A 27,727-nucleotide genomic window follows, 5' to 3' on the forward strand; every position below is an offset into this window, starting at 1 on the left:
TGAGGAACTAGCAGATGCTCCTGAGGCAATAGAGACGCCTGCTGTCCTTTGGCATGTGGCGATATGCGCAGGTGCTGAGGATTTGGTCGGAGCAGCTGAGGACTTTGGCGGAGGAGCTGAGGACTTTGGAGCGGGAGCAGCATGAGGAGTTGGCCTTGAGGGCTTTGAAGAGTCTGGCCATGAGAGCATTGCCGAGGAACTTGGCCGTGAGGGCATTGAGGGTGAAGCACTTGGCTTGTGAGCAAGCTTCTTTGGCATGGCCTTCTTTGGCTTGCTTGCCGAGGCCTCAGCAATGGCAGCAGCAGTAGAGTCTTCATTGAACTTCCTCACCGCTTCTCTTGCTTGTCTGGCCAACTTGGCCTGGTGCTTGGCCCATTCATCAGGATAATCCTCACTGCACTTGAGGCTGCTGGGATCTGCTTCTTGGCCAGGTGCCAATGAAGGTCTTGGGCATGGAGGATTGAGGGCGAATTTCTTCATGTACTTGGGAGTAACATACCTGTACTCCCTCCACTCTCTTGCCCATCTCCTCTCTATTCTTTGACTGCGCACCTTGCGCTAATTTTTGTCCTCCTTACCAAACTTGCCCTCATTAGGAGTGCAATAGTCCTTGTATATATCATCAGGGATCTCAAAAGCAGTATTGATCTCAGGCCTCTTTCCTCCCTTCTGTGGCTTCTTTCCATCAGCCATTTTCTTCAGATGAGGAATTTGAACAATGGAATTCTCTGAAGATGGATGCAACTTTTCTTCGAGGAACACTACAAATGAGTTAAGTTGATGAGAACCTAGTGATTCAGCAGCTGACATGAGTACCTGTGAACAGAGTATAGTTGCGAGGAATATGGAGAGGTCATATGCGTTCTCAGATGTTTTTCAAAAAGAACAAGTTTGAGTATTTTGACCAGATGAGTCTTGAAGAATTTCACTAAGTGTTCTTAGTCTTAGGTTCCAGAGTTGTATAGATCGAAAATCCACACAACTAAGGAATCTTGAAGAAAAATATAGCTTAGAGAAATGAATCAAGAACAGATGACATGTGAGGTGTTCAGTATGTGACGAATTTGAAGAATAAACACCTTTGAAGATTTTGTAGTTATCATTTGAATCAAAGAGGGCAGTAAATGTAACTTTTAATTACCCTGGATGAAGAACACATGAACTAAGAGCTGTAGATGTGAAGTTCGTCAGTTTAGATCTTCCACGCCCTAACTTGGTAGAGGAAGATGGCTACGGCGGCGGCGGAGTGAAGAAATCCGCAGCCGGCGCGAGTACGATGGCGACGAGGTCGAGGCAGTGAAGCTCTTCCTCACCGGCGACGATGAAGTAGCGGCGGCGCTAGGGTTTGAGAAGCTCGAGCTGGAGTGAGAACGAGCGGAGTAAAAGTGAAGTGAGGAAGGGAAGGGGTATTTATAGCCAAGGTGAAAAAACTGTTCGCCTGAAGAAATTGGACGAACGTGCCCCTAACCCTTCTCATTCGCTTGACATGTGTCACCCACGTACCGAGAAGTGGAGATCATGTGAGATCGTGGGTGAATGGATAAGTGTTGTCATGGGATGTGGAATGGTTTGAGCGGCAAAGCCGAAAATTTAGATAGGATAAGTTAAAAGTTCCGTTCGCAAATTCTTCAGCTGACAAGGACACATTGAATATTTTGAACGAGTTTCAAATAGAACGCACATGAAGAATTTGTGAATAGATTGGGTTGAGTATAGCATAGAGGGGGAAGGGTCCGATCACATTCACTTAGCAGAAAAGTCAACTTGAAGAAATAGAAATAAGTGAAAGTTGTAGAGGACATAAACTCATATATACATATATAGCCAATGAAGAAAAACCACGAAAATGGTGAAGACAATGCAAGTTGAAAAAACAACTGAGGAATTTCAAAGAACTGAGGAAAAACTCAATTGAAGATTTTCCACATTTTTTGGTGGCGTTACCCTCCATATAAGAATGGTGATTTCAAACACCGCATACAATTGTCGTAGGGTTCTGAGAATCAAATTCTTCGTTAATTTCTTCACACTTAGAGTGTTAGTCTTCATTGATTGAAGAAAACGTTTCTTCATGTGTTGCACATCTAAGTCATCAATTTTGCATAAGTTTTAGGATGAGTGTCCTTTTCAAAGAACATTCGAAGATTCTAGGATATTTAGCTCACACCGCAACTTGCTAAATATCTTCTCATCCAAGGGCTTAGTGAAGATATCGGCTAGCTGTTCTTCAGTCTTCACATGCTCAATAGAGATGTAGCACTTCAACACATGATCACAAAGAAAATGATGACGAATCTGAATGTGCTTTGTCTTCGAGTGCTGAACTGGGTTATGAGCAATCTTGATGGCACTCTCATTGTCACAGTAGAGTGGCACATTCTTCACGTTGACGCCATAGTCCTTGAGAGTTTGCTTCATCCATAGTAGTTGAGCACAGCAAGAACCAGCAGCAATGTACTCAGCTTCAGCAGTAGATAGTGATACGCAGTTCTGTTTCTTCGAGGACCAACAGACCAAGGATCGTCCGAGGAAATGGCATGTGCCAGATGTTGACTTGCGATCCACACAATCACCGGCATAGTCAGAGTTTGAAAATCCAATGAGATCAAAAGTTGAGCCCTTGGGGTACCATAATCCAAGTGTTGGTTTGTGAGCTAGATATCGAAGAATATGTTTCACAGCCTTATGGTGTGATTCCTTCGGTGTAGCTTGAAATCGGGCACACATGCAAACATTAAGCATAATATCTATCCTAGATGCACATAGGTACAATAAAGAACCAATCATGGAGCGGTATACCTTTTGATCGAATTCAATACCATTTTCATCAGTACATAGATGACCATTTGTGGGCATAGGGATTTTGACGCCTTTGCAATCTTGCATGCCGAATGTCCTCGGTACATCCTTGAGGTATTTCTCCTGAGATATGAATATGCCATTGCGTTGTTGACGAATTTGAAGACCTAAGAAGAATTTCAATTCTCCCATCATAGACATTTCATATTCCTCCCTCATCATATAACCAAATTCATCAGTATAACGTTGGTCAGTACAACCAAAGATAATATCATCAACATATATTTGGCACACAAACAATTCACCATCATAATATTTAGTGAAAAGAGTTGGGTCAAGTGAACCGGGTTTGAAGACTTTCTTCAAGAGGAATTCCTTCAAAGTATCATACCATGCCCGTGGTGCCTGCTTGAGGCCATAGAGGGCCTTATTCAGTCTGAAGACTTTGTCAGGATGCTTTGGATCTTCAAAACCTGGGGGTTGAGCAACATATACTTCTTCCGCAAGCTTACCATTGAAGAATGCACTTTTCACATCCATTTGATATAAGATGATATCATGATGGTTAGCATAAGCAAGTAATATGCGAATAGCTTCAAGTCTGGCAACATGTGCAAAAGTTTCATCGAAATCAATTCCTTCAACCTGTGTGTAGCCTTGAGCTACAAGCCGTGCCTTATTCCTCACCACAAGGCCGTTTTCATCTTGCTTGTTGCGGTAGATCCACTTTGTGCCGATGACATTGTGCTTGCGAGGATCTACCAGTTCCCAGACGTTGTTGAGCTCGAATTGATGTAATTCCTCTTGCATAGCTTGAATCCACTCAGGCTCCAGAAATGCTTCATCTACCTTAGTGGGCTCTGTGATAGAGACGAAAGCAAAGTGCCCATAAAAGTTAGATAAATGTGAAGCTCTTGAGCGTGTGAGAGGACCTGGAATGTTGATGTTGCTGATGATTTTCTCAATTTGCACTTCATTTGCAACGCGAGGATGAGTGGCTTGTCGTTGAGGAATTTGATCAGTATTTTCTTCAGCACCATTTTCTTCAAGTGCATCAGCATGACGTTCTTCATGTTCTGGAATGACTTCTCCAGCAGATTCTTCAGTAGGGATGACATCCTCGGTAGCCTTGAACTTCATAGATTTCTCAGGAGGTATTTCATCTGTCACAGGAGGTAGGTGCTCTCATTGCGAGCCATTAGTCTCATCGAACTGCACATCTACAGTTTCAACAACCTTGTGATGACAGGTGTTGAAGACTCTGTAGGTGTGTGAGTCCTTACCATAACCGAGCATAAAACCTTCATGTGCTTTCGGTGCAAATTTAGAACTATGATGAGGATCTCTAATCCAACATTTAGCACTGAAGACTTTGAAATAACTCACATTGGGTTTCTTGTTAGTGAGAAGTTCATATGTTGTCTTCTTGAAGAATTTGTGAAGATATACCTTGTTGATGATGTGGCACGCAGTATCAATTGCCTCGGGCCAGAAGCGAGGAGGCGTCTTGTACTCATCAAGCATAGTGCGGGCCATCTCAACAAGAGTCCTGTTCTTGCACTCCACGACGCCATTTTGCTGAGGAGTATAAGGAGCAGATAACTCATGAGTAATACCAAGTTCATCAAGATAGTCATCAAGGCCAGTGTTCTTGAACTCAGTTCCATTATCACTTCTGATGTGCTTGATCTTCACACCAAAGTTGGTTGAAGCCCTCGAGGAAAATCGTTTGAAGACTTCCTGCACTTCAGTTTTGTAAGTGATAATATGGACCCATGTATATCGAGAATAATCATCAACAATGACAAAGCCATATAAAGATGCAGGATTAGTAAATGTGGCATAGTGAGTAGGGCCAAAGAGATCCATGTGAAGCAATTCAAATGGTCGAGTAGTGGTCATGATAGTCTTCGCTGGATGCTTGGCCTTGGTCATCTTTCCAACTTCACAGGCTCCGCATAAGTGATCCTTGAGGAATTTGACATTTTCAATGCCAATGGCATGCTTCTTCTTCGCGAGCGTGTGCAGATTCCTCATGCCAGCATGACCAAGTCGTCGATGCCATAGCCAGCCTTCTGAAGCTTTTGCAAGTAGACATGTAGCAGGTTGTGGTCCTGTAGAGAAATCAACAATATACAAATCTCCTCTCCTTTCGAAGACTTTGGAATTGTCAGCTTCCATGATCACAACACAGCGATACTTGCCAAAGACAACAACCATATCAAGATCACAAAGCATTGAGACAGACATGAGGTTGAACCCTAAGGACTCGACAAGCATGACTTTGTCCATGTGTCGATCCTTTGAGATTGCAACCTTACCTAGACCCAATACCTTGATTTTGCCTTTGTCAGCGTAGGTGATACGCTTCAGAAGTGATGGGGATAAAGTAGTGTCCATCAATAAGCTCCTGTCACCAGTCATGTGATTTGTACATCCACTATCGAGGACCCACTTAGTGGCTTTGGGTTGATCATCCTTTGAGACTTTTGCCATGAAGCAATAGGTGGGAGCGTAGTCCTCATCGCTGTCATCAGTAGTGTTGGGGAGGTCCTTTTCTTCAAAGTTGAAGATGGACTTGCTGACGAACGCGGTAGCGAGGGCTAGGCTCGCCACACCAGAGTCTGACTCCTCAGATTCCTCCTCTTCCTCATGTTCCTCAGATTCAGCCTCAGAATCCATTTCCTCGCCAATGAATGCTCGGGCCTTCTTGGAGCTGCTCTTCTTGTGAGATGAGGACCTTGAGGGTCTTGATGACGAGGACTTTGAAGATTTCTTCTTCTTCTTTGAATCATCAGAACTGCAATCCTTGTACTTCTTCTTCTTCTTCGATTCCTTTTCCCACTAAGGACAATCTTGAATGTAGTGTCCAGGTTTTTTGCATTTATGGCAGAGTCTCTTCTTGTAATCATGGGATGAGGAATCTGATCTCAAGTCACCACCTCTTGAGGATTTACCAAAACGACCACGTCTTGAGAACTTTTGGAATTTCCTCACGAGCATTGCTAGCTCCTGGCTCAGTTCTTCAGGGTCACCAAGGCTGTTGTCAGAATCTTCACCATCAGATTCGAATACTGCCTTGGCCTTCAGAGCCCGTGATCTACCATAACTTGGTCCATAGAGATCTCTCTTCTCAGCAAGCTGGAACTCATGAGTGTTTAGTCTCTCGAGGATATCAGCGGGATCAAGTGACTTATAGTCTCCACGTTCTTGTATCACCAATGTCAAGGTATCAAATGAGGAATCAAGCGATCTCAGCAATTTCTTCACCACCTCATGGTCGGTGATATCAGCGGCACCAAGTGCTTGAAGCTCATTTGAGATGCCAGTGAGGCGATCGAAGGTTTGCTGAACATTTTCATTGTCGAGTCTTTTGAAGCGGTTGAAGAGATTTCGAAGAACGTCAACTCGAGAGTCACGCTGTGTTGGGACTCCCTCATTGACCTTGGAAAGCCTGTCCCAGATAAGCTTAGTTGTCTCCAGAGCACTCACTCTGCCATACCGCCCTTTGCTTAGATGGCCACATATGATATTCTTCGCTTGAGAGTCGAGTTGCTTGAATCTCTTCACGTCAGCAGCATTGATGGTGGGAGTGACAGAGGGAACACCATTCTCCACAATGTACCAGAGATCGTTATCAATTGTCTCAAGATGCATGTGCATCTTATTCTTCCAGTAGGGGTAGTTCGTCCCATCGAAGGTAGGACACCCAGCAGAAACCTTGAGCATACCTGCGGTCGACATAACTAAAACACAAGGTGGTTAAACCAAAATCACACAGAACAAGGGAGTACCTTGCTCTGATACCAATTGAAAGTGCATTATATCGACTAGAGGGGGGTGAATAGGCGATTTTTATGAATTGTTCACTGAGGAATTTGCGGGTGAGGAAATTCTTGAGTGAAGAACTACTTGCAGCGGAATAAGTACTCAGAAGTAAACATAATAGTGCATGAGCATGGTCTTCATGATGAAATGAAAACAAGCACAGAGTACAGAAAGCGTAAACACGGGATAACACAGGATAAGACAGACAGACTGAAGAAATTGAACTGAGGAAATAGAGGAAGTCTTCAGGCAAAGTCTTCAAACAGATATGAACAAGCACTCAACACATAAATAGGAAATGGAAGGGTTGAGGAAATGGAACCAGGTAGCTTGATGAAGACAATGATTTGTAGACCAGTTTCAACTGCTGTGACAGTTGTACGTCTGGTTAGGGCGGCTAGGTATTTAAACCTGAGGACACACAGTCCTGGACACCCAGCTCTGAACACGCAGTTCAGAACACTCAGTCCTCACCATATTCCCCTTGCGCTAAGGTCACATAGACCTCGCCCAATCACTCATGGTAAGTCTTTAGGTGACTTCCAAACCTTCACAGACTTGGTCACTCAATGATCCACAATTTCCTCTTGGATGCTCTAGACCATGACGCCTAACCATCTGGAAGATGCACAGTCTTCAAAGGTAACAAGCGTCGGATCTATGCAGGATCAATTTCTTCAGTGATGCTCAATCACTTGGGGTTTGTAGGTGTTTGGGATTGGGTTTTCCTCACTTGATGATTTTCACTCAAAGTCCTCGGAGGATGGGATGCTCTCAAATGACAAGTGTCAGTTTCTCTTAGAGCAGCCAACCAGCTAGTGGTTGTAGGGGGCGGCTATTTATAGCCTAGGGAGCAGCCCGACGTGATAAGACATAAATGCCCTTCAATGATATGACCGTTAGGTGGGTAGATATTTTGGGACAGCTGGCGCATAGCACAGCAACGGTCGGAATTTTGAGTATCAAATTCCTCAGGGCTATCATGTTCCTCACTGTGTAGGCAATCCACACTGGCGAATTCCTAACTCCTTAGTCAGGAGAAATTCCTCAGAGACCAGAAGAACTTCATCTCTGACACTGAAGAAATTGACTGAGCTATATGAGATTTCCAATGGCTTCACTCGAAGGGATTGGTAGGTGTAGGATTTGAGTTGAGCATCACATGGAATTTTTTCCTTAGTATTTCCTCGACCCCCTTTAACAGTACGGTGTTTCCTATGACTCAAGAAAGAGAAAATGAAACTACGAAAACAAAAGTCTTCATGCTCCATGTTCCTCGAATGAATACCAAGTCTTCAGGATTACACCAATTTCTTCACTTTCAAAGTCTTCAGAAAGTCTTCAGAAATCCAAAGTCTTCAATCGAAGAACTTCATTTTTAGGGATCGACTTTATCTGTAAATATCAAACTCCTCATAGACTTATAGACCTGTGTACACTCACAAATGCATCAGTACCTTAACCTATAAGTCTTCAGTACACCAAAATCACTAAGGGGGACTAGATGCACTTACACATGGCTACCCGTATCCACGGGTGCCTTCCATACCAACACTTTCGAAGGAATTTATTATTTGACAAAGTAAATTCATTTTTCATTTTGGGACTGGGCATCCCTAATACCTTTGCCGTACTCTCATGCAATGACAAGTGAATAAACACTCATCTTGAGAATAACACATCTAGCATGGAAATATATCAGCCACCCCCTACCGTTTCATGAGCGGTACGAGCACACAAAAGAGAAGTTTATTTTGAAAATTAGAGATGGCACATACAAATTTTCTTAGAGCGGCAAAAGAATACCGCATATAGGTAGGTATAGTGGACTCATATGGCAAAACTGGTTTAAAGGATTTTGGATGCACAAGTAGTGATCATACTTAGTGCAAATGAAGGCTAGCAAAACATTGAGAAGCAACCAACCAAGAAACGAAAAATCTCATAAGCGAGCACTAAGCATAACTAACACCAAGTAATGCACCACAAGTAGGATGTAATTTCATTGCATAACCATTGACTTTCATGCTTGCATAGGGACTCACAAACCTTAACGCCAATATTCTTACTAAAGCATAATTACTCATCAACATGACTCACATATTATATCAACATATCTCAAAACTATTACAAGGAATCAAGTTTATTTTGTCCAATGATCTTCATGAAAGTTTTTATTATATCCTCCTTGGATATCTATCACTTTGGGACTAGTTTCATATGTTGCTTTTGATAGCTCAAACAAATCTAAGTGAAGAACATGAGCATAAAATTTTTCTTCTCTCAAAATAATTTAAGTGAAGCAAGAGAGAATTTCTTAAATTTTTTACTAACTCTCAAACAAATCTAAGTGAAGCATGAGAGAATTTCTTGAAAAATACTAAAGCACACCATGCTCAAAAAGATATAAGTGAAGCACTAGAGCAATTCCATAACTCATAAAGATTTAAGTGAAGCATACAGAGCAATTCTAATAAGTCATGGCATAATTTTGGCTCTCTCAAATAGGTGTGTCCAGCATGGATTCATGACTAAAAAATACAAAGCAAAATAAGCAAAGACTCATATCATACAAGACGCTCCAAGTAAAACTCATAATATGTGACGAATAAAAATATAGTTTCAAGTAAAATACCGATGGTTGTTAGAAGAAAGAGGGGATGCCACTCGGGGGCATCCCCAAGCTTAGTTGCTTGATACTTATTGAATATTATCTTGGGGTGCCATGGGCATCCCCAAGCTTATCCTTTTACTAATCCTTATTCTTTCATCCATCGTAAAGTCACCCAAAACTTGAAAACTTCAATCACACAAAACTCAACAAAACCTTCATGAGATCCGTTAGTATAAGAAAGCAAATCACTACTATAAGTACTATTGAAAACCCATTCATATTTTATTTTTGCATTATATCTACTGTATTCCAACTTTTCTGTGGCAAAAACACTTCAGAGAAAACCATAGAATCATCAAAACAAGCACACAACGCAAAGAAAACAGAATATGTCAAAAACAGAACAGTCTGTACCAATCTGGAGATTTCGAATATTTCTATAACTCCAACAATTCTGAAAAATTAGGACAACGTGAGAAATTTATATATTAATCTTCTGCAAAAACGATCAGTATTTTATCTCGCTTCTGTTGAAAATGAAAATTAGTTTTCTGGGCGCAAAAGTTTTTGTTTTTTAGCAAGATCAAATCAACTATCACTCACAAACACTAATTAAACACAAAAAACACAATCATAGCAGTAGCATAATTGTGCAAACACTCAAGAACAGGAAGAAAAAGACACAAATAAATTGTATTCATTGGGTTGCCTCCCAACAAGCGATATCACTTTATGCCCCTAGCTAGGCATAATGTATAGATTCAAGTATCGTCATCTTTAGTTTTCAAATCCTCAATCACACAACCATTATCTCTAGAAGTTCTAATTTTTTTATAATCAAACTCATAGGAACAAAGTCAAGAGGAGTATTTTTATAGATTGACCCTTTATTAAATCTATGAAATTTGGGTGAACAATAATCATCTTAAGATCTTCATTGTTGCTACTAGAAGTGGCACCCTTATTCCTAGGAGCATGTGTAGATTTGCAATTCTTGCTATAGCTAGGAGTCTTTGCAATAGTTTTATTGGAAGAAAAAGCCGAGCTCAAGTTACTAAAAATTTCTTCCAACTTATCAATTCTAGCAGGGCTCTCTTCTACCCCCTTGTTAACTACGAGTTCTTTTTCCCCTTAATAATTTAAGAGTATCCCCTACCTTTGACCTAATTTTATTATCAAGATTATGAATCCTTTTATCCAAATTTTCAATGTGTTCTTCGGTGAGCATTTTCTTTTCAATAGCATCTAAACTTTGCATAACATGCTCAAGAGTTAAAATTGTTTCATTGATAATGATAGGAGGTGGTCCCACTAAATTTCCCATAGCATTAAAAACATCCAAATGGGGCACATCAAGAAATTCCCTCCAGTGATAGTATCAATAACAAATCTATACCAAGTAGTAATGCCCACATAAAAATTACGAAGGAGAATAGTAGTGGATTGCTTTCGAATAGATCTATTATGAGCATCACAAATTATGTACCAAGCATCTTTTAAATTCTCTCCTCCCCTTTATTTAAAATTGAGAACCTCATTCTTAGGGGTACACATAGTAGGTGAAGAACTAGCCATAGCAATAAGGTAGGCAAGCAAGATCACATGCAAACAAAAGATCGGATGGGAAAAAGGCAAACGAAAAAGAAGGCAATTTTTTGTGTTTTTGTAAAACATTTTAGAAGTGGGGGAGATGAAAACGAGAAGCAAATGGCAAATAATGTAAATTGCAAGGAGATGAGATTTGTGATTGGGTACCTGATAGATGTTGATGATGTCTCCATGGCAACGACGCCAGAAATTCTTCCTGGTTGATTGTATTTGCGTTAGTATTTCTCCAAAGAGGAGAGGATGATGCAGCACAACAACGGTAAGTATTTTCCTCAGTTATGAAACCAAGGTTATCAATCCAGTAGGAGAACCAAGCAAAACTATGTAAACAACACATGCACACAAATAACAAATATTTGCAACCCAACGCGTAAGAGGGGTTGTCAATCCCTCCTCGGTATTGAGATAGATTAAATTGTATGTGATTGGATAAATAGATCTAGCAAAAACATAAAATAAAATAAATAAAGAAAAAGTGCAGCAAGGTATTTTTGGGTTTTTGGAATAATAGATCTAAAAACAATATGATAGGAAATAGACCCGAGGGCCGTAGATTTCATTAGTGGCTTCTCTCGAGAAAATAGCATACGATGGGTAAACAAATTACTATTGGGCAATTGATAGAAGAGCAATTAATTATGACGATATCCAAGGTAATGATCATGTATATAGGCATCACGTCCAAGATTAGAAGACCGAAACGATTCTGCATCTACTACTATTACTCCACACATCGACCGCTATCCAGCATGCATCTAGTGTATTAAGTTCATGGAGAAATGGAGTAATGCAATAAGAATGGTGACATGATGTAGACAAGATCTATTCATGTAGGAATAGACCCCATCTTTTTATCCTTAATGGCAATGATACATGTGTGTCACTTCTCCTTCTGTCACCGAGATTGAGCACCGCAAGATCGAACCCATCACAAAGCACCTCTTCCCATTACAAGAAAAATCAATCTAGTTAGCCAAACCAAACAAAAGTTTCGGAGAAGAAATACAAGGCTATAATAATCATGCATATAAGAGATCAAAGAAGACTCAAATAATATTCATAGATAGATCTGATTGTAAACTCACAATTCATCGGATCCCAACAAACACACCGCAAAAAGTCATTACATCAAATGAATCGCCAAGAACATCAAGGAGGACATTGTATTGAGAATCAAAAAGACAGAAGAAGCCATCTAGCTACTGCCTACGGATCCGTAGGTCTGTGGTAAACTACTCACGCATCATCGGAGGAGCGCCATTGAGGATGATGAACCCCTCCCTGATCGTGTTCCCTCCGGCAAGATGCCGGAAAAGGGCTCTAGATTGGATCTCGTGGTTCTAGAACTTGCGGCGGCTGGAATTGTTTTTCATCCACTCCCCTAGGGTTTCTGAAATATTTGGGTATTTATAGAGCTGAGAGGCGGTGGAGATGACTACAGCGGGCCCCACTATCCACCAGGGCACGCCAGGGGCCTCTAGAGCGCCTTGATGCCTTGTGGGCCCCACATGCCTCCCCTCTTGCACTTCCTTGGCTCCCAAATTGTCTTCTGGGCAGAAAAAAATCTCCAAAAAGTTTCGCTGCATTTGGACTCCGTTTGATATGGATATTCTGCAAAGTAAAAAACAAGCAATAAAATAGCAACTGGCGCTAGGCACTATGTCAATAGGTTAGTCCCAAAAAATTATATTAAGTTGCTATAAAATTAATATAGAACATCCAAGAATGATGATATAACAACATGGAACAATAAAAAAATTATAGATACATTGGAGACATATCACGGCACCGACCATTTCGGGCGGGAAGAGTGCGTGGGTGAGGGAGGGGGGTTTGGGTGTGTCGGGGAAGTCAGAAGCAGATGTGGAACGGTGTGGACGTTCGCTACCCCTGTCTCCGATTTGTAGGAAAAAGTGCATCCAGATCGCTGAGCAGACTGATACAAGCCCGCGTTGGATGACAAAACATGTACCGACCTCACAGTCCAGACGTATGCTGGTGGTTTGAGGGTTGGCATTGGAGATTTCCTAAGTGAACCTTACCAAATGTCTATGGGCAACGTGTCCACAACCTTGCGGACGAAGGTTGTCGAATCATGTTCCTCAAATCCTCCCTTATTAGCCCAACCTTATTTTTTTGAAAAAATATTAGATTAATGACAACTAGACCATATATTAAATAGTTGCAAACAAATACAACTACTAACAATATGATTGAATGTTGATGAAGGTTTTTACATCCCTCGAATCCTAAAGCGAAAGAACCATTTTTCCCAACAAAATGCCTCAATTTTCAGCCGCCCTCTTTATTTGTGCAAAGCGTGCTATCATGCTATCACACAAAGGCGTGAAGAAATTTGGCCGCATCGGGATCCAAGTCGTCGGCCTTCACGTATAAGATCCTTTGCTCCTCGGATGTGTGCTTGGTCGCAAGCTTTCTCTCTAGAAGCTCAACCTTTTTTGTTTGTATTTCCATGAACATGTTAAACCTCTACATCTACTTTTCTCCTTGAGGTCATCATGCTTGCCACTTGCCTCCTTATTCCATGTGATGTCCTCAAATTTATTCGTCTTGGATGTTGCCCCTTCTCGCTTCTCTTTCTCCCATTTGCTCCCCCTCGACCTAGCCACATGGGTTGTCGATGCAAGCTCTCCTTTGGTTGGATCACCACCTTCGTCGCCTGCTTTTGTGTTGGTGCCTTAGACAGAAACTGCAACTAGACAAGCGTTGGCGACTTGGTGAACACATAGTCGTTGTTGAGGTTGATGATGTACGGTGGAGGGTGGCCGGAGGCGGAGGTGAAGGAGGCACAGAGGGTTGTGATAATTGTTTGACGGTACTGGTGGGCACCGAAGTAGTACCACACCTTATATTGGTGGGATAGGGTTGTGATAGCCTGAGTGTTGGGGAACGTAGCAGAATTTTAAAATTTTCTACGCATCACCAAGATCAATCTATGGAATCATATAGCAACGAGGGAGAGAGGAGTGCATCTACATACCCTTGTAGATCGCGCGCGGAAGCGTTCAAGAGAACAGGGTTGATGGAGTCATACTCGACGTGATCCAAATCACCGATGACCAAGTGCCGAACGGACGACACCTCCGCGTTCAACACACGTACGGTTGGGAAGACGTCTCCTCCAACTTGATCCAGCAAGGGGGAAGGAGAGGTTAATGAAGATCCAGCAGCGCGACGGCGTGGTGGTGGAAGCAACGGTGATCTCGGCAGGGCTTCGCCAAGCGCAGGGAGACAGAGGAGTGTCACGGGAGGGAGAGGGAGAGGCCAGGGGCTTGGGTGCGGCTGCCCTCCCTCCCCCCCCCACTATATATAGGGTGCCTAGGGGGGTTGCCGGCCCTAGGAGATCCAATCTCCTAGGGAGGCGTCGGCCAAGGGGTAAAACTAATCCCGTCGGTAAATGTAGAGGCAGCGTGCCGACGGCGATCACATCGACCTTGGAACCATTCCCGACGCGCATCGTCACCTCGTCCTTCGCCAGTCTCCGCTTATTCCGCATCTCCTGCTTTGAGTTACAAATGTGAGCAACCGCACCGGTATCAAATACCCAGGAGCTACTACAAGTACTGGTAAGGTACACATCAATTACATGTATATCACATATACCTTTAGTGTTGCCGGCCTTCTTGTCCGCTAAGTATTTGGGGCAGTTCCGCTTCCAGTGACCACTTCCCTTGCAATAAAAACACTCAGTTTCGGGCTTGGGTCCATTCTTTGGCTTCTTCCCGACAGCTTGCTTACCGGGCGTGGCAACTCCCTTGCCGTCCTTCTTGAAGTTCTTTTTACCCTTGCCTTTCTTGAACTTAGTGGTTTTATTCACCATCAACACTTGATGTTCCTTTTTGATTTCTACCTCCGCTGATTTCAGCATTGAATATACCTCAGGAATGGTCTTTTCCATCCCCTGCATATTGAAGTTCATCACAAAGCTCTTGTAGCTCGGTGGAAGCGACTGAAGGATTCTGTTAATGACCGCATCATCCGGGAGATTAACTCCCAGCTGAGTCAAGCGGTTATGCAACCCAGACATTTTGAGTATGTGCTCACTGATAGAACTATTTTCCTCCATCTTACAGCTGAAGAACTTGTCGGAGACTTCATATCTCTCGACCCGGGCATGAGCTTGGAAAACCATTTTCAGCTCTTCGAACATCTCATATGCTACGTGTCTCTCAAAACGCTTTTGGAGCCCCGGTTCTAAGCTGTAAAGCATGCCGCACTGAACAAGGAAGTAATCATCAGCACGTGACTGCCAAGCGTTCATAACGTCTTGGTTCTCTGGGACAGGTGCGTCACCTAGCGGTGCTTCTAGGACATAATCTTTCTTGGCAGCTATGAGGATGATCATCAGGTTCCGGACCCAGTCCGTATAGTTGTTGCCATCGTCTTTCAGCTTGGTTTTCTCTAGGAACGCGTTGAAGATGAGGACAACGTGGGCCATTTGATCTACAAGACATATTGTAAAGACTTTAGACTAAGTTCATGATAATTAAGTTCATCTAATCAAATTACTCAATGAACTCCCACTCAGATAGACATCCCTCCAGTCATCTAAGTGAAACATGATCCGAGTTAAGTAGGCCGTATCCGATCATCACGTGAGACGGACTAGCCAACATCGGTGAACATCTTCATGTTGATCGTATCTCCTATACGACTCATGCTCGACCTTTCGGTCTTCCGTGTTCCGAGGCCATATCTGTACATGCTAGGCTCGTCAAGTCAACCTAAGTGTATTGCGTGTGTAAATCTGGCTTACACCCATTGTATTCGAACTTTAGAATCTATCACACCCGATCATCACGTGGTGCATTGAAACAACGAACCTTCGCAACGGTGCACAGTTAGGGGGAACACTTTCTTGAAATTATTACGAGGGATCATCTTATTTAAGCTACAGTCGTTCTAAGCAAATAAGATGTAAAACATGATAAACATCACATGCAATCAAATGGTGACATGATATGGCCAATATCATTTGCTCCTTTTGATCTCCATCTTCGGGGCTCCATGATCATCGTTGTCACCGGCATGACACCATGATCTCCATCATCATGATCTCCATCATCGTGTCTTCTTGAAGTTGTCTCGTCATCTATTACTTCTACTACAATGGCTAACGCTTTAGCAATAAAGTAAAGTAATTACATGACATTTATGTTGACACGCAGGTCATAAATAAATAAAGACAACTTCTATGGCTCCTGCCGGTTGTCATACTCATCGACATGCAAGTCGTGATTCCTATTACAAGAACATCATCATCTCATACATCACATATATCATTCATCACATCCTTTGGCCATATCACATCACAAAACACTTGCTGCAAAAACAAGTTAGACGTCCTCTAATTGTTGTTGCAAGTTTTTACGTGGCTGCTATAAGTTTCTAGCAAGAACATTTCTTACCTACGCCAAAACCACAACGTGAATTGCCAATTTATATTTACCCTTCATAAGGACCCTGTTCATCAAATCCGATCCGACTAAAGTGGGAGAGACAGACACCCGCCAGCCACCTTATGCAACTAGTGCATGTCAGTCGGTGGAACCAGTCTCACGTAAGCGTACGTGTAAGGTCGGTCCGGGCCGCTTCATCCCACGATGCCGCCGAATCAAGATAAGACTAGTAACAGCAAGCAAATTGACAATATCGACGCCCACAACTGCTTTGTGTTCTACTCGTGCATAGTAACTACGCATAGACCTAGCTCATGATGCCATTGTTGGGGAACGTAGCAGAATTTTAAAATTTTCTATGCATCACCAAGATCAATCTATGGAGTCATCTAGCAACGAGGGAGAGAGGAGTGCATCTACATACCCTTGTAGATCGCGCGCGGAAGCGTTCAAGAGAACGGGGTTGATGGAGTCGTACTCGACGTGATCCAAATCACCGATGACCAAGTGTCGAACGGACGACACCTCCGCGTTCAACACACGTACGGTTGGGAAGACATCTCCTCCAACTTGATCCAGCAAGGGGTAAGGAGAGGTTGATGAAGATTCAGCAGCACGACGGCGTGGTGGTGGAAGCAACGGTGATCTCGGCAGGGCTTCGCCAAGCGTAGGGAGACGGAGGAGTGTCACGGGAGGGAGAGGGAGACGCCAGGGGCTTGGGTGCAGCTGCCCTTCCTCCCCCCCACTATATATAGGGTGCCTAGGGGGGCTCCGGCCCTAGGAGATCCAATCTCCTAGGGGGGGCGGCGGCCAAGGGGGTGCCTTGCCCCCTAAGGCAAGGGTGGCGCCCCCCACCCCTAGGGTTTCCAACCCTAGGCGCAGGGGGAGGCCCAAGGGGGTGCACCAGCCCACTAGGGGCTGGTTCCCCTCCCACTTCAGCCCATGGGGCCCTCCGGGATAGGTGGCCCCACCCGGTGGACCTCCGGGACCCTTCCGGTGGTCCCGGTACAATACCGATTACCCCCGAAACTTTCCCGATGGCCGAAACTTGACTTCCTATATATAAATCTTCACCTCCGGACCATTCCAGAACTCCTCGTGACGTCCGGGATCTCATCCGGGACTCCAAAAAACTTTCGGGTTACCGTATGCTAATATCTCTACAACCCTAGCGTCACCGAACCTTAAGTGTGTAGACCCTACGGGTTCGGGAGACATGCAGACATGACTGAGACGCCTCTCCGGTCAATAACCAACAGCGGGATCTGGATACCCATGTTGGCTCCCACATGCTCCACGATGATCTCATCGGATGAACCATGATGTCGAGGATTCAATCAATACGTATACAATTCCCTTTGTCAATCGGTACGTTACTTGCCCGAGACTCGATCGTCGGTATCCCAATACCTCATTCAATCTCGTTACCGGCAAGTCACTTTACTCGTACCGTAATGCATGATCCCGTGATCAACCACTTGGTCACATTGAGCTCATTATGATGATGCATTACCGAGTGGGCCCAGAGATACCTCTCCGTCATACGGAGTGACAAATCCCAGTCTCGATTCGTGCCAACCCAACAGACACTTTCGGAGATACCTGTAATGTACCTTTATAGTCACCCAGTTACGTTGTGACGTTTGGCACACCCAAGGCACTCCTACGGTATCCGGGAGTTGCACAATCTCATGGTCTAAGGAAATGATACTTGACATTCGGAAAAGCTACAGCAAACGAACTACACGATCTTTGAGCTATGCTTAGGATTGGGTCTTGTCCATCACATCATTCTCCTAATGATGTTATCCCGTTATCAATGACATCCAATGCCCATAGCCAGGAAACCATGACTATCTTTTGATCAACGAGCTAGTCAACTAGAGGCTCACTAGGGACGTGTTGTGGTCTATGTATTAACACATGTATTACGATTTCCGGATAACACAATTATAGCATGAACAATAGACAATTATCATGAACAAAGAAATATAATAATAACCATTTTATTATTGCCTCTAGGGCATATTTCCAACACTGAGTGCCACCGCCACGATGGTCTGATGTGGAGGAGGGGCCTCGGACGGAGTGGCCGCATGTGCTTCTTCTCCGCCCTCTCCTTCACGCGTCGACATTTTTTGTGAATACGCAAAGTGTGTGTATCATTTCATTGGTAGAAGGAAATAAAATGAGTACATGAAAGGGTACAACACATGGCACAAACATATACATCAGAAGGTGTGGGCATGGCACCCAAAGCAGAGAGACAAGGGATGCTCAGCCCGAACAGAGGAAAAAAGCCAAAAAAACCCACCAAGCCTTGGACTAGAGGGGCAGGCCGAACCAGTATGATATCGAACATCTCCAAACACAACAGGGATGCCACTAGCAAAGAAGATAGTGCCTTCAAGAAGGGAAGCGACATCATGCAGCGGCCGCCTTCTGATCTAAAGAACTGGACCAAGGGTTTCCCCGGTGCTCGGAGAAGGGAACAGATAGAGGCTATGTCAGTGCCTCCAAGAAGGGAAATGACACACGCGAGTGTCGCCGCTACCAGCATTGGCCGGCCGAGCAAGGATTTCACCCTGGCCTGAGTTCAAATAATCCCATTGCCGCAAGATCAGGGTCCGGAGATGACAAAGTTGATACGCCTCCAACGTATCTATAATTTTTGATTGTTCCATGCTGTTATATTATCATTCTTGAATGTTTTACAATCATTTTATAGTCATTTTATATCATTTTTTGGTACTAACCTATTGACATAGTGCCCAGTGCCAGTTGCTGTCTTCTACATGTTTTTTACATCGCAGGAAATCAATATCAAACGGAGTCCAAACACGGGAAACTTTTTGTGGATTTTTTTTGGACCAGAACACATCCAGTGGGCCAAAGAAGTACCGAAGAGGGAGCCCGAGGTGAGCACAAGATACCAGGGCGCGCCTGGAGGCCCAGGCGCGCCCTGGTGCGTTGTGCCCACCTCGTTGGCCTCTCGCACCTCCTCTTTGCTCTATAAATACCCCAATATTCCAGAAACCCTAGGGGAGTCGACAAAAATCAATTCCAGCCGCCGCAAGTTCCAGAACCACCAGATCCAATCTAGACACCATCACGGAGGGGTTCATCATGTCCATTGGTGCCTCTCCGATGATGCATGAGTAGTCTTTTGTAGACGTACGGGTCCGTAGTTAGTAGCTAGATGGCTCTCTCTCTCTCTCTCTTGATTTCAATACAATGGTCTCTTGGAGATCCATATGATGTAACTCTTTTTGTGGTGTGTTTGTTGGGATCCGATAAACTTTGAGTTTATGATCAAATCTATCTTTTTATCCATGAAAGTTATTTGAGTCTTCTTTGATCTCTTATATCCATGATTGCTTATAGCATCATATTTCTTCTCCGATATTTGGGTTTTGTTTGGCCAACTTGATCTATTTATCTTGCAATGGGAAGAGGTGCTTTGTGATGGGTTCGATCTTACGGTGCTTGATCCCAGTGACAGAAGGGGAACCGACACGTATGTATCGTTGCTATTAAGGATAACAAGATGGGGTCTATTTCTACATAAATAGATCTTGTCTACATCTTGTCATTGTTCTTATTGTATTAATCCATTTCTCCATGAACTTAATACACTAGATGCATGCTGAATAGTGGTCGATATATGGAGTAATAGTAGTAGATGCAGGTAGGAGTCGATCAACTAATCTTGGACTTGATGCGTATATAATGATCATTGCCTCGATATCGTCATGATTATTTGAAGTTCTATCAATTGCCCAACAGTAATTCGTTTACCCACTGTTTGCTATTTTTCTCGAGAGAAGTCACTAGTGAAATCTACGGCCCCGGGTCTCTTCTTTATTATATTTGCCTTTGCAGTCTATTTTATTTGTTTTTATTTTCAGATCTATTAAACCAAAATACAAAAATACCTTGCTGCATTTTATTCTTATTTATTTTATCTCGCGTTCCTGCGAGATCTATTTATCCAATCTATCATATTTTTATCCTGTCCACTTGCCAATTTCTAGCGTCGTTGCCCGAAAGGGATTGACAACCTCTTTAATACGTCGGGTTGCGAGTATTTGTTATTTGTGTGCAGGTGCTATTCACGTAGTGTTGCGTGGTTCTCCTACTGGTTTGATAACCTTGGTCTCATCACTGAGGGAAATACCTACCGTCGTTGTGCTGCATCATCCCTTCCTCTTTGGGAAAATACCGACGTAGTCCAAGCCACCATCAGAAGTCAGTCCGATGGTTGAGACCACCACCTCAAGAGGGGGGTGCTCCTACCTTGGGAGGTTGGCACTGGGCGTCACCGAAAAATATGAGCTTTGGGCCTGGCAGGCGTGGAGGTGGGTGGGTCGGGAAGGCTGCGGGATAGAGAGAGCTGACATAGAGGACGAGATGGCGATCGATGTGACCGGCAAGCTAGGAGCCAAAAGGGAACACAAATCCGAGCTACCGAGGGCGGAGTCACCGGGTCGGCGGTGAGCCGAAGGCAGGAGAGAATGCAGCAACTAGGACTGCACTGACAAACGACGCCAGCGGGGCGTGGACGCTGCAGATGCAGGTCCATGGCTGTCGGGCCCGAAGCGGCGCCGACAAAGGGTCCGCAGCAAGGCCTCAACTGCCTGCCAAGAAAACCACTATGACTACATAATTCCATAGAAGCCATCACCGCAACTCGGAGGAAGCGCCATCGGAGACGAGGAACGGTCTGCAACGATGCAGAACCAAGCTAGCTTGGCTGCCACCACTCATGTGTTGCACCCAACCACCACCAGCACAAGAGGGGAGCTACGTCGTGATGGGAGGGAGTGACCACAATGGGGTAGGGTAGGGAGCATGGTAGAGGAGGACGCGACAATCGAAGGGGAGAGAGGCGGCCTCACGCCGAGCCAATTTGAATCATGTGGGAGGTTTGGGGGTGGCGCCGTGGTGCGCCATGGACGAAGCTGCCAGCCGCCACCATACCTGGGTGGAGCGTGGCGTTGCCGACAAGCCTTTCGGCAGTGGTGATGCAGAGGGGGCGGCGGAGTGGGGACGTACCGGTGGCGGCTAGGGTTTCCCTCATATCGCTAGACGTGGGTGACACGAGGTCCTTGTTTCTGTTCGGCTTCAGGCGTTGCTTTTGGCGTAACGCGGATGCGGATAGACTTCTCCGCGTCTGAAGGGACGACGAGCCTCGTGAAGGGCCTTGGCGATGGAGCCGAAGAAGGCGGGTTCGACACGAAAAGAATGGGGATTGTTAAAATGTGCGGGTGCCGGCTAGTTTTTAGATGGGTTCAGGATGTTGGAGTCTGACCTGGCGAAGTGGCGAACAACCGGACTCCCCCGGAGCTTCCCAAGTTTGAAACCGAGTTGTAAGATTTCTAGCGTCTGAACCATTTTGGCTCAAACATTTGGAGGCGTTTTGATGGCCCCTGATTTGAGATGCCCTCGCACAGTAGCACTGCGAGTATGAGATCCTACGAGCACCGATACGTCAGATACTTCGATACGTCAGATACGCCATCGATACCTGTATCCACGGAGTATCCTGTTTTTCGATTTAAAAAGAACGAAAAAAATGCCGATACGGCCGCCGGGACGGCGCCGACACGTCAGGGACACGGAAAGCCCAGTACAAGCCGACTCGTGACCCTAAACAGCCAGCCCACTCAGTTCGTTTGGGCGGCAGATTGGATCGAGTATTCGCGGGTGAGCGCATCACCGCCGCCGACTGGAGTCGCTCGTCGTCGCCGTCGCTACCGGCTGAAGTCGCTCACCGTCGTCTGGACTCGCCTCTGCATCCGCCGCCCGCCGCCCGTCGCCGTGACCGTGATGCGGGTGTGCGGGCCGGCTGTGCTGGCTGTGTGTGCTTGTTACTTGTTACCGCCATGCATGCGTACGTATGTGTGCGTGCTTGCTGGCTGCTGGTTGGCGCTGGCCACTGCTGCATGCAAGTACTAGGAGGATTGAGTAAAGTGATGGTCATTCAGTCATTGAGAAAGAGGCATGGATGCAACAAATGGGCGGTCTTTGATCTCATCTCAGGCATTCAATTCATGGTCTTCATAATATGGTATTTTATTAATTATTTATATATACTCGCCGTATCGTCGTATTGCTGTTTTTAGAAATTGCCGTATTTTGTATCCCCGTATCTGTATCGCCGTATCGATGTCGCCGTATCGGTGCTTCATAGACGAGATCCTCCGAGACCGGGCGTAGGTTCCCCGAGAGTGAGAGCAACGGCGCACGCCAAAAATACCCCGTCGTACAACCGCGTTTCCCTCCCAAAGCCGACGAAATCGTACCCAAGCTCACCTTACCAACCAGCCCGAAAGCAAAGCCCACGACCGCGTCCACAAACGCACACGCGCATGCGTCCAGCCCCGGCCAATATATAAACACCCACCCGCGGTGCTTGCTCGCCACCTACCATCCACCATTCCTCCTGCGTAGCACAGCGCCAACCAGCACCACGCCGAGCCAACACCCAAGAACGGCGGCAGCCAGCCAGCTTTCAGACTCGAGGCTCGGGGCCGTCTCATTCATTCCCATCATCCCATGGACCGATCGGTTTCCGGCGGGAGAGGGTACTACTACTCGGCGGCGCCGGTGGGCACGGGCATGGGCATGGGCCCGCTCGCGGGCCAGCTCGGCGAGTGGCTGCTCCGGGCCGTGCAGCCGCCGGCGCCCACGCCGTGCGGGTCGCCCGGCGGGCCCCCGATCACCGCGCCGCGGGTCCGGATGAGGGACGGCCGGCACTTGGCGTACGAGGAGTCCGGCGTGCCCAAGGAGAGCGCGCGGTTCAAGGTCGTCTTCTCCCACGGCTTCACCGGCTCCCGCCTCGACAGCCTCCGCGCATCGCCGGTTAGTGCTGCGCATACATTCTCCCGTCGTCTCGCCACCCCCGCCCGGCCTGCGAGCTCATTATAATATGATCACGCGTCTCTCTCGCCGTCGCTTACACCGTCTGCGCAACGACTTGATTTCAGGAGGTCGCCGAGGAGCTTGGCGTGTACATGGTGGGCTTCGACCGCGCCGGCTACGGCGAGAGCGACCCCAACCCGGGCCGCTCCGTGGAGACCGCGGCGCAGGACATGGAGGACCTGGCCGACGCGCTGGGGCTCGGCGACAAGTTCCACGTCGTCGGCTTCTCCCTCGGCTGTCACGCCGTGTGGGGCGCGCTCAGGTACATCCCGGAGCGGATCGCCGGGGCCGCCATGCTGGCGCCGGTGGTGAACTACTGGTGGCCCGGGTTCCCGGCGGAGCTGGCAGCGCGGGAGTACGGCCGGCAGGAGCGCGGCGACCAGTGGGCGCTGCGCGTGGCCCACCACGCCCCCGGCATCATACACTGGTGGATGGAGCAGAGCTGGCTGCCCCTGCCCACCTCCACCGTCGTCGTCAACACCACCTACCTCCCCAACAAGCGGGACGCCGAGATCCGCCGCACCCTCACCGCCGACGGCACCCTCCGGAAGAAGAGGGAGATGGCGACGCAGCAGGGGATCCAGGAGTCCTACTACAGGGACATGGCCGTCATGTTCGGAAAGTGGGAGTTCGACCCCATGGCGCTGCCGGAGCCGCCGTGCCCGGTGCACCTGTGGCAGGGCGACGAGGACGGCCTCGTGCCCGTCGCGCTGCAGCGGCACGTCGCCGGCAAGCTCGGGTGGGTCAACTACCACGAGCTCCCCGGCACCGGCCACTTCCTGTCCGCCGTTCCAGGGCTCGGAGACACCGTTCTCCGGACACTTTTTGGTTGATCGACATCGACCAATACCAGACAAGTAGTTTTAGTCGAAGAGAAAACCCGGAGAAGTGTTGGCCTTTAGCTAGCTTGGCGTACGAGGCAAACTGCGAGTGCAGTACAGTATGTTTATTTCTTGATTAATTTATATATATACATACATGGGAACATGAGGCAGCATGTAGATTTTGTATTTCTTGATCCCTTTTTCATTTGTCTGTAATGAAAACTATGCTGGCAAGAAGCCCTGAAAAGTAAAAACTTTTTTTTTTGGTAGTGACATTTTTACCAAGATGGTGATCCCGTATGTTAGTAAAATTTTAGAAACTGTCAACCATGGGTTCTAAAGTTTTTATGTACAAATTGAGACTGTGAGTGTGACTGCTTTTATTTTATTTTATTTTTAGCCTTTTCAGACAACAGAAGCAGGTTGGGGCGTTGGTTAGAGAAATGAAAGAGGTTTTATTCATACACTCAACAAGACCTGGTCTACAGGGCCATTGAATTTCAGGAAATTTTAATTCTTGTCATTGACGAAATCATTGGTGCTAGATACAGAGACAAATTGGGCCTCCTCCTCAACAGGACTCCAAACACAATCAAGGATCAGAATAACAGTTCGTAGTTTAGAGAAGAACCGGTGAAGTTGGTGAAGCCGTGTCCCTCGTCCCTCTTCCATCTATTGCACATCTAAATCCTATGTTATTGATTTTACGCTAAGATTTTTGCAGGCATTTTTTTGTCTTTTTTTCTTTCTAGTTCAACTGAGTCACTTAGATATAGAACAATGAGGCTAGACAGATCTTTTCAATAACAGTTTTGCTAAAGCTTATTGAAACATGCCTCCGTTGATGGTAGTTTGTTTTAGAAAATACTCCCACCGTAAACTAATATAAGAGCATTTAGAATACTAAAATAATGATCTAAATGCTCTTATATTAATTTACAGAGGGAGTACCTCTGTAATTTAATGTAAGATAATTTAGCAGTTAAGCTGCTTAACTGCAGAAATGTCTTACATCAAATAGTATAATTTTTGCCCGGGCTTGTAACATCTCTAAACAAAGAAACAACAAAATTCTAGGTGTAGAGATCAGAAATTCGATTTGACACATGGGAGCGCGCGCTCCTGCCACCCGAAATAATATTTCAAAGTTTGAAAAAATTCCAAACAAAAATTTGGCGTATACATCTCGACATTATATGTGTGCACATCAAGTTTCATAGAAAATCGACATTTTTTATGGCTTGTGTAAAAAAGACAAAAAAATGTCTTGTGAAAAGCACTTTTTAACACCGGATTTTGTCCTTTTCACACACGACACATAACTTGTCGATTTTTCGCGAAACGACTTTGTGAGCATGTACAATATCGAGATGTACGCGCCAATTTTTTTTTAGAATTTTTGACATTTAAAACATATTTTGAAAACCAGGAGCGCGTGCTCCCATGTGCCAAAACGCCACACTCGAGATCAAAACGCCACACGCAAAATGAATTGAATTGTATCGTTTTGTCCTGAAATAACCGTCGCTCAAATGGATGTATCTAGATGCTAGATACATCCATTTGAGTGACAATTATTTCCGAAGCAAGTACTATATATATTTAAGATTATTTTTTTGCATATTTCCAAGTTTGATTGTAGTAGACATTTCTCCGTGTAATAACCTAGGATAAATAGCTACTTTCTCCTACCCAAATTATTTAAAGCTCTAGCATTGTCTTAATTTTGAAAAAAGAATAAGTCTAACCAATTCTATAAAAAAAATACATCAACATCTACCACACCAAACTAATTTCATTACATTAAGCATGCAAATATATTTTCACAATATATATAGTTGCTGCTGCATACATTAGTATATTTTTATAAAAGGTTGATCAAATATAAAGAGGTTTCCCCCCCGTAAATAAATAAATAAATAAGTTTGACTTCGAGCAATGTTAAAACTTCAAAATACTTGGAACGGAGTGATAGGTGCCATCCAAGTCTAAAGATGGAATCTAGAAAATCAAACGGGTCAAGGAGTACTGCACCTTGACCACAGCACAATGTGCATTGACAAATTATGGTGAACAAGAGACACTTAGGATAAGTCTTTACCTACCAAGATCACTACAGGCCCGAAAGTTCACATCGTCATCCTCACACTGACCATTAGCTTATAGGCTCTCTCAACACTGGACAGGTCAACATTTAGGGTTGGTGAGAAGATTTCAGAAAGGTACTTTGACATGAGATGCCAAAGAGAAGAGAAGACTAATTGTTAATTTATTTGTTTCTCCATTCACACTTCTTCGCCATCTCCAACTACAAATCTAGTGGATGACGTACTCCTGAAAAAAGGAGGCAGGAGAAACAAAGTTGATTCTTGGTGGTACCAGTCCATAGAAAAAACAACAGTGGGTGCTTTTGTGAAAAATCATCATATATGTCATACCTACTTAAATAAAGAAACTTCATTTTTTTTCTAATGGGTGTTGCCCCGGCTTATTTATCATCCTGATGCTTTATGCATGCATCCATTTTATTAGAAATATATTCAAAGTGTGAACCGGTCATGGAAACGGAGGGGGGGGGGGGGGGGGGGGGGGGGGAGTAAACACGACCACAACCAATCAAAAATGAGATTACATGATTCAAACACATAATCTACTACTGGCTCGCTAGCCAAATCGAAACCATATCCAAACGGCTACACCCAAAGGCCATGCACTACTGACTGTCCACATGTTGAATTAATGTCCACGTATGGATCGGCACCATAGCCTTGATGATAACCTGCAATTTTTGGGTATAGATGATTTGTTAAAGACACAATCATTTTTTCGAAATAGCTCATAGATGGGCACAAACTCCCACAAAGAGGTTTCCGTTCAATACTGGTTGGGCACAAACACCCAACCAGTTGTCAAACAAATTTGGTATACTCGTTGGAGACAAATTATACGCGGCATGAACTGTGTGCCAAATCAAGGTTGTAAAAGGACAAGATAGAAAAAATGTTGAATTGTTTTCTATCACGAAAGCAACCTTTTTTTTACTATCCTCCAGTTTCGCTTTGCCATATATCGTTAGTAAGAATTTTTTATTGGAAGCTCTTTAGCATTTCTGATATTATATGTGGATGACATATTGTTAATTGAAAATGAAACCGAATTTCTGAATAGCATAAAAGGATATTTGAATAAGAATTTTTCAATGAAAGACCTCGGTGAAGCTGCTTATATATTGGGCATCAAGATCTATAGAGATAGATCAAGACGCTTAATTAGACTTTCACAAAGCACATACCTTGATAAAGTTTTGAAGAAGTTTAAAACAGACTAGTCAAAGAAAGGGTTCTTGCTTGTGTTACAAGGTGTGAAGTTGAGTCAGACTCAATGACCGACCACTGCAGAAGATAGAGAGAAAATGAAAGTCATTCCCTATGCCTCAGCCATAGGTTCTATCATGTATGCAATATTGTGTACCAGACCTGGTGTGTGACTTGCTATTAGTTTAGCAGGGAGGTACCAAAATAATCCAGGAGTGGATCACTGGACAGCGGTCAAGAATATCCTGAAATACCTGAAAAGGACTAAGGATATGTTTCTCGTTTATGAAGGTGACAAAGAGCTCGTCGTAAACGGTTAAGTCGACGCAAGTTTTGACACTGATCCGGATGACTCTAAATCACAAACTGGATACGTATTTATATTGAATGGTGGAG

General features: G+C 44.8%; 1 protein-coding gene across 1 annotated transcript; it reads left to right on the forward strand.

Moving 5' to 3' along the window:
* Positions 1 to 22,677: 22,677 nt before the first annotated feature.
* Positions 22,678 to 24,203, forward strand: LOC125510820 (uncharacterized). The gene is made up of 2 exons (XM_048676088.2): positions 22,678 to 23,133; positions 23,259 to 24,203. Exons 1-2 carry the CDS (start codon positions 22,828 to 22,830, stop codon positions 24,024 to 24,026), a joined length of 1,074 nt encoding a protein of 357 aa, XP_048532045.1. The 5' UTR covers positions 22,678 to 22,827; the 3' UTR covers positions 24,027 to 24,203.
* The last annotated feature ends 3,524 nt before the right edge of the window (positions 24,204 to 27,727 follow it).

This window comes from Triticum urartu, chromosome 1A (assembly GCF_056163025.1).
Source record: "Triticum urartu cultivar PI428250 chromosome 1A, HENAU_Tu73, whole genome shotgun sequence".
In the NCBI taxonomy this organism is placed as follows: Eukaryota; Viridiplantae; Streptophyta; class Magnoliopsida; order Poales; family Poaceae; genus Triticum; species Triticum urartu.

What these genes read in the sequence shown, in the direction of transcription:
- LOC125510820 (XM_048676088.2), top strand. Translation starts at nt 22,828, where the DNA reads ATGGACCGATCGGTTTCCGGCGGGAGAGGGTACTACTACTCGGCGGCG. An exon ending in ACAGCCTCCGCGCATCGCCG is followed by an intron (nt 23,134 to 23,258) that starts GTTAGTGCTGCG and finishes ACTTGATTTCAG; the next exon opens with GAGGTCGCCGAGGAGCTTGG.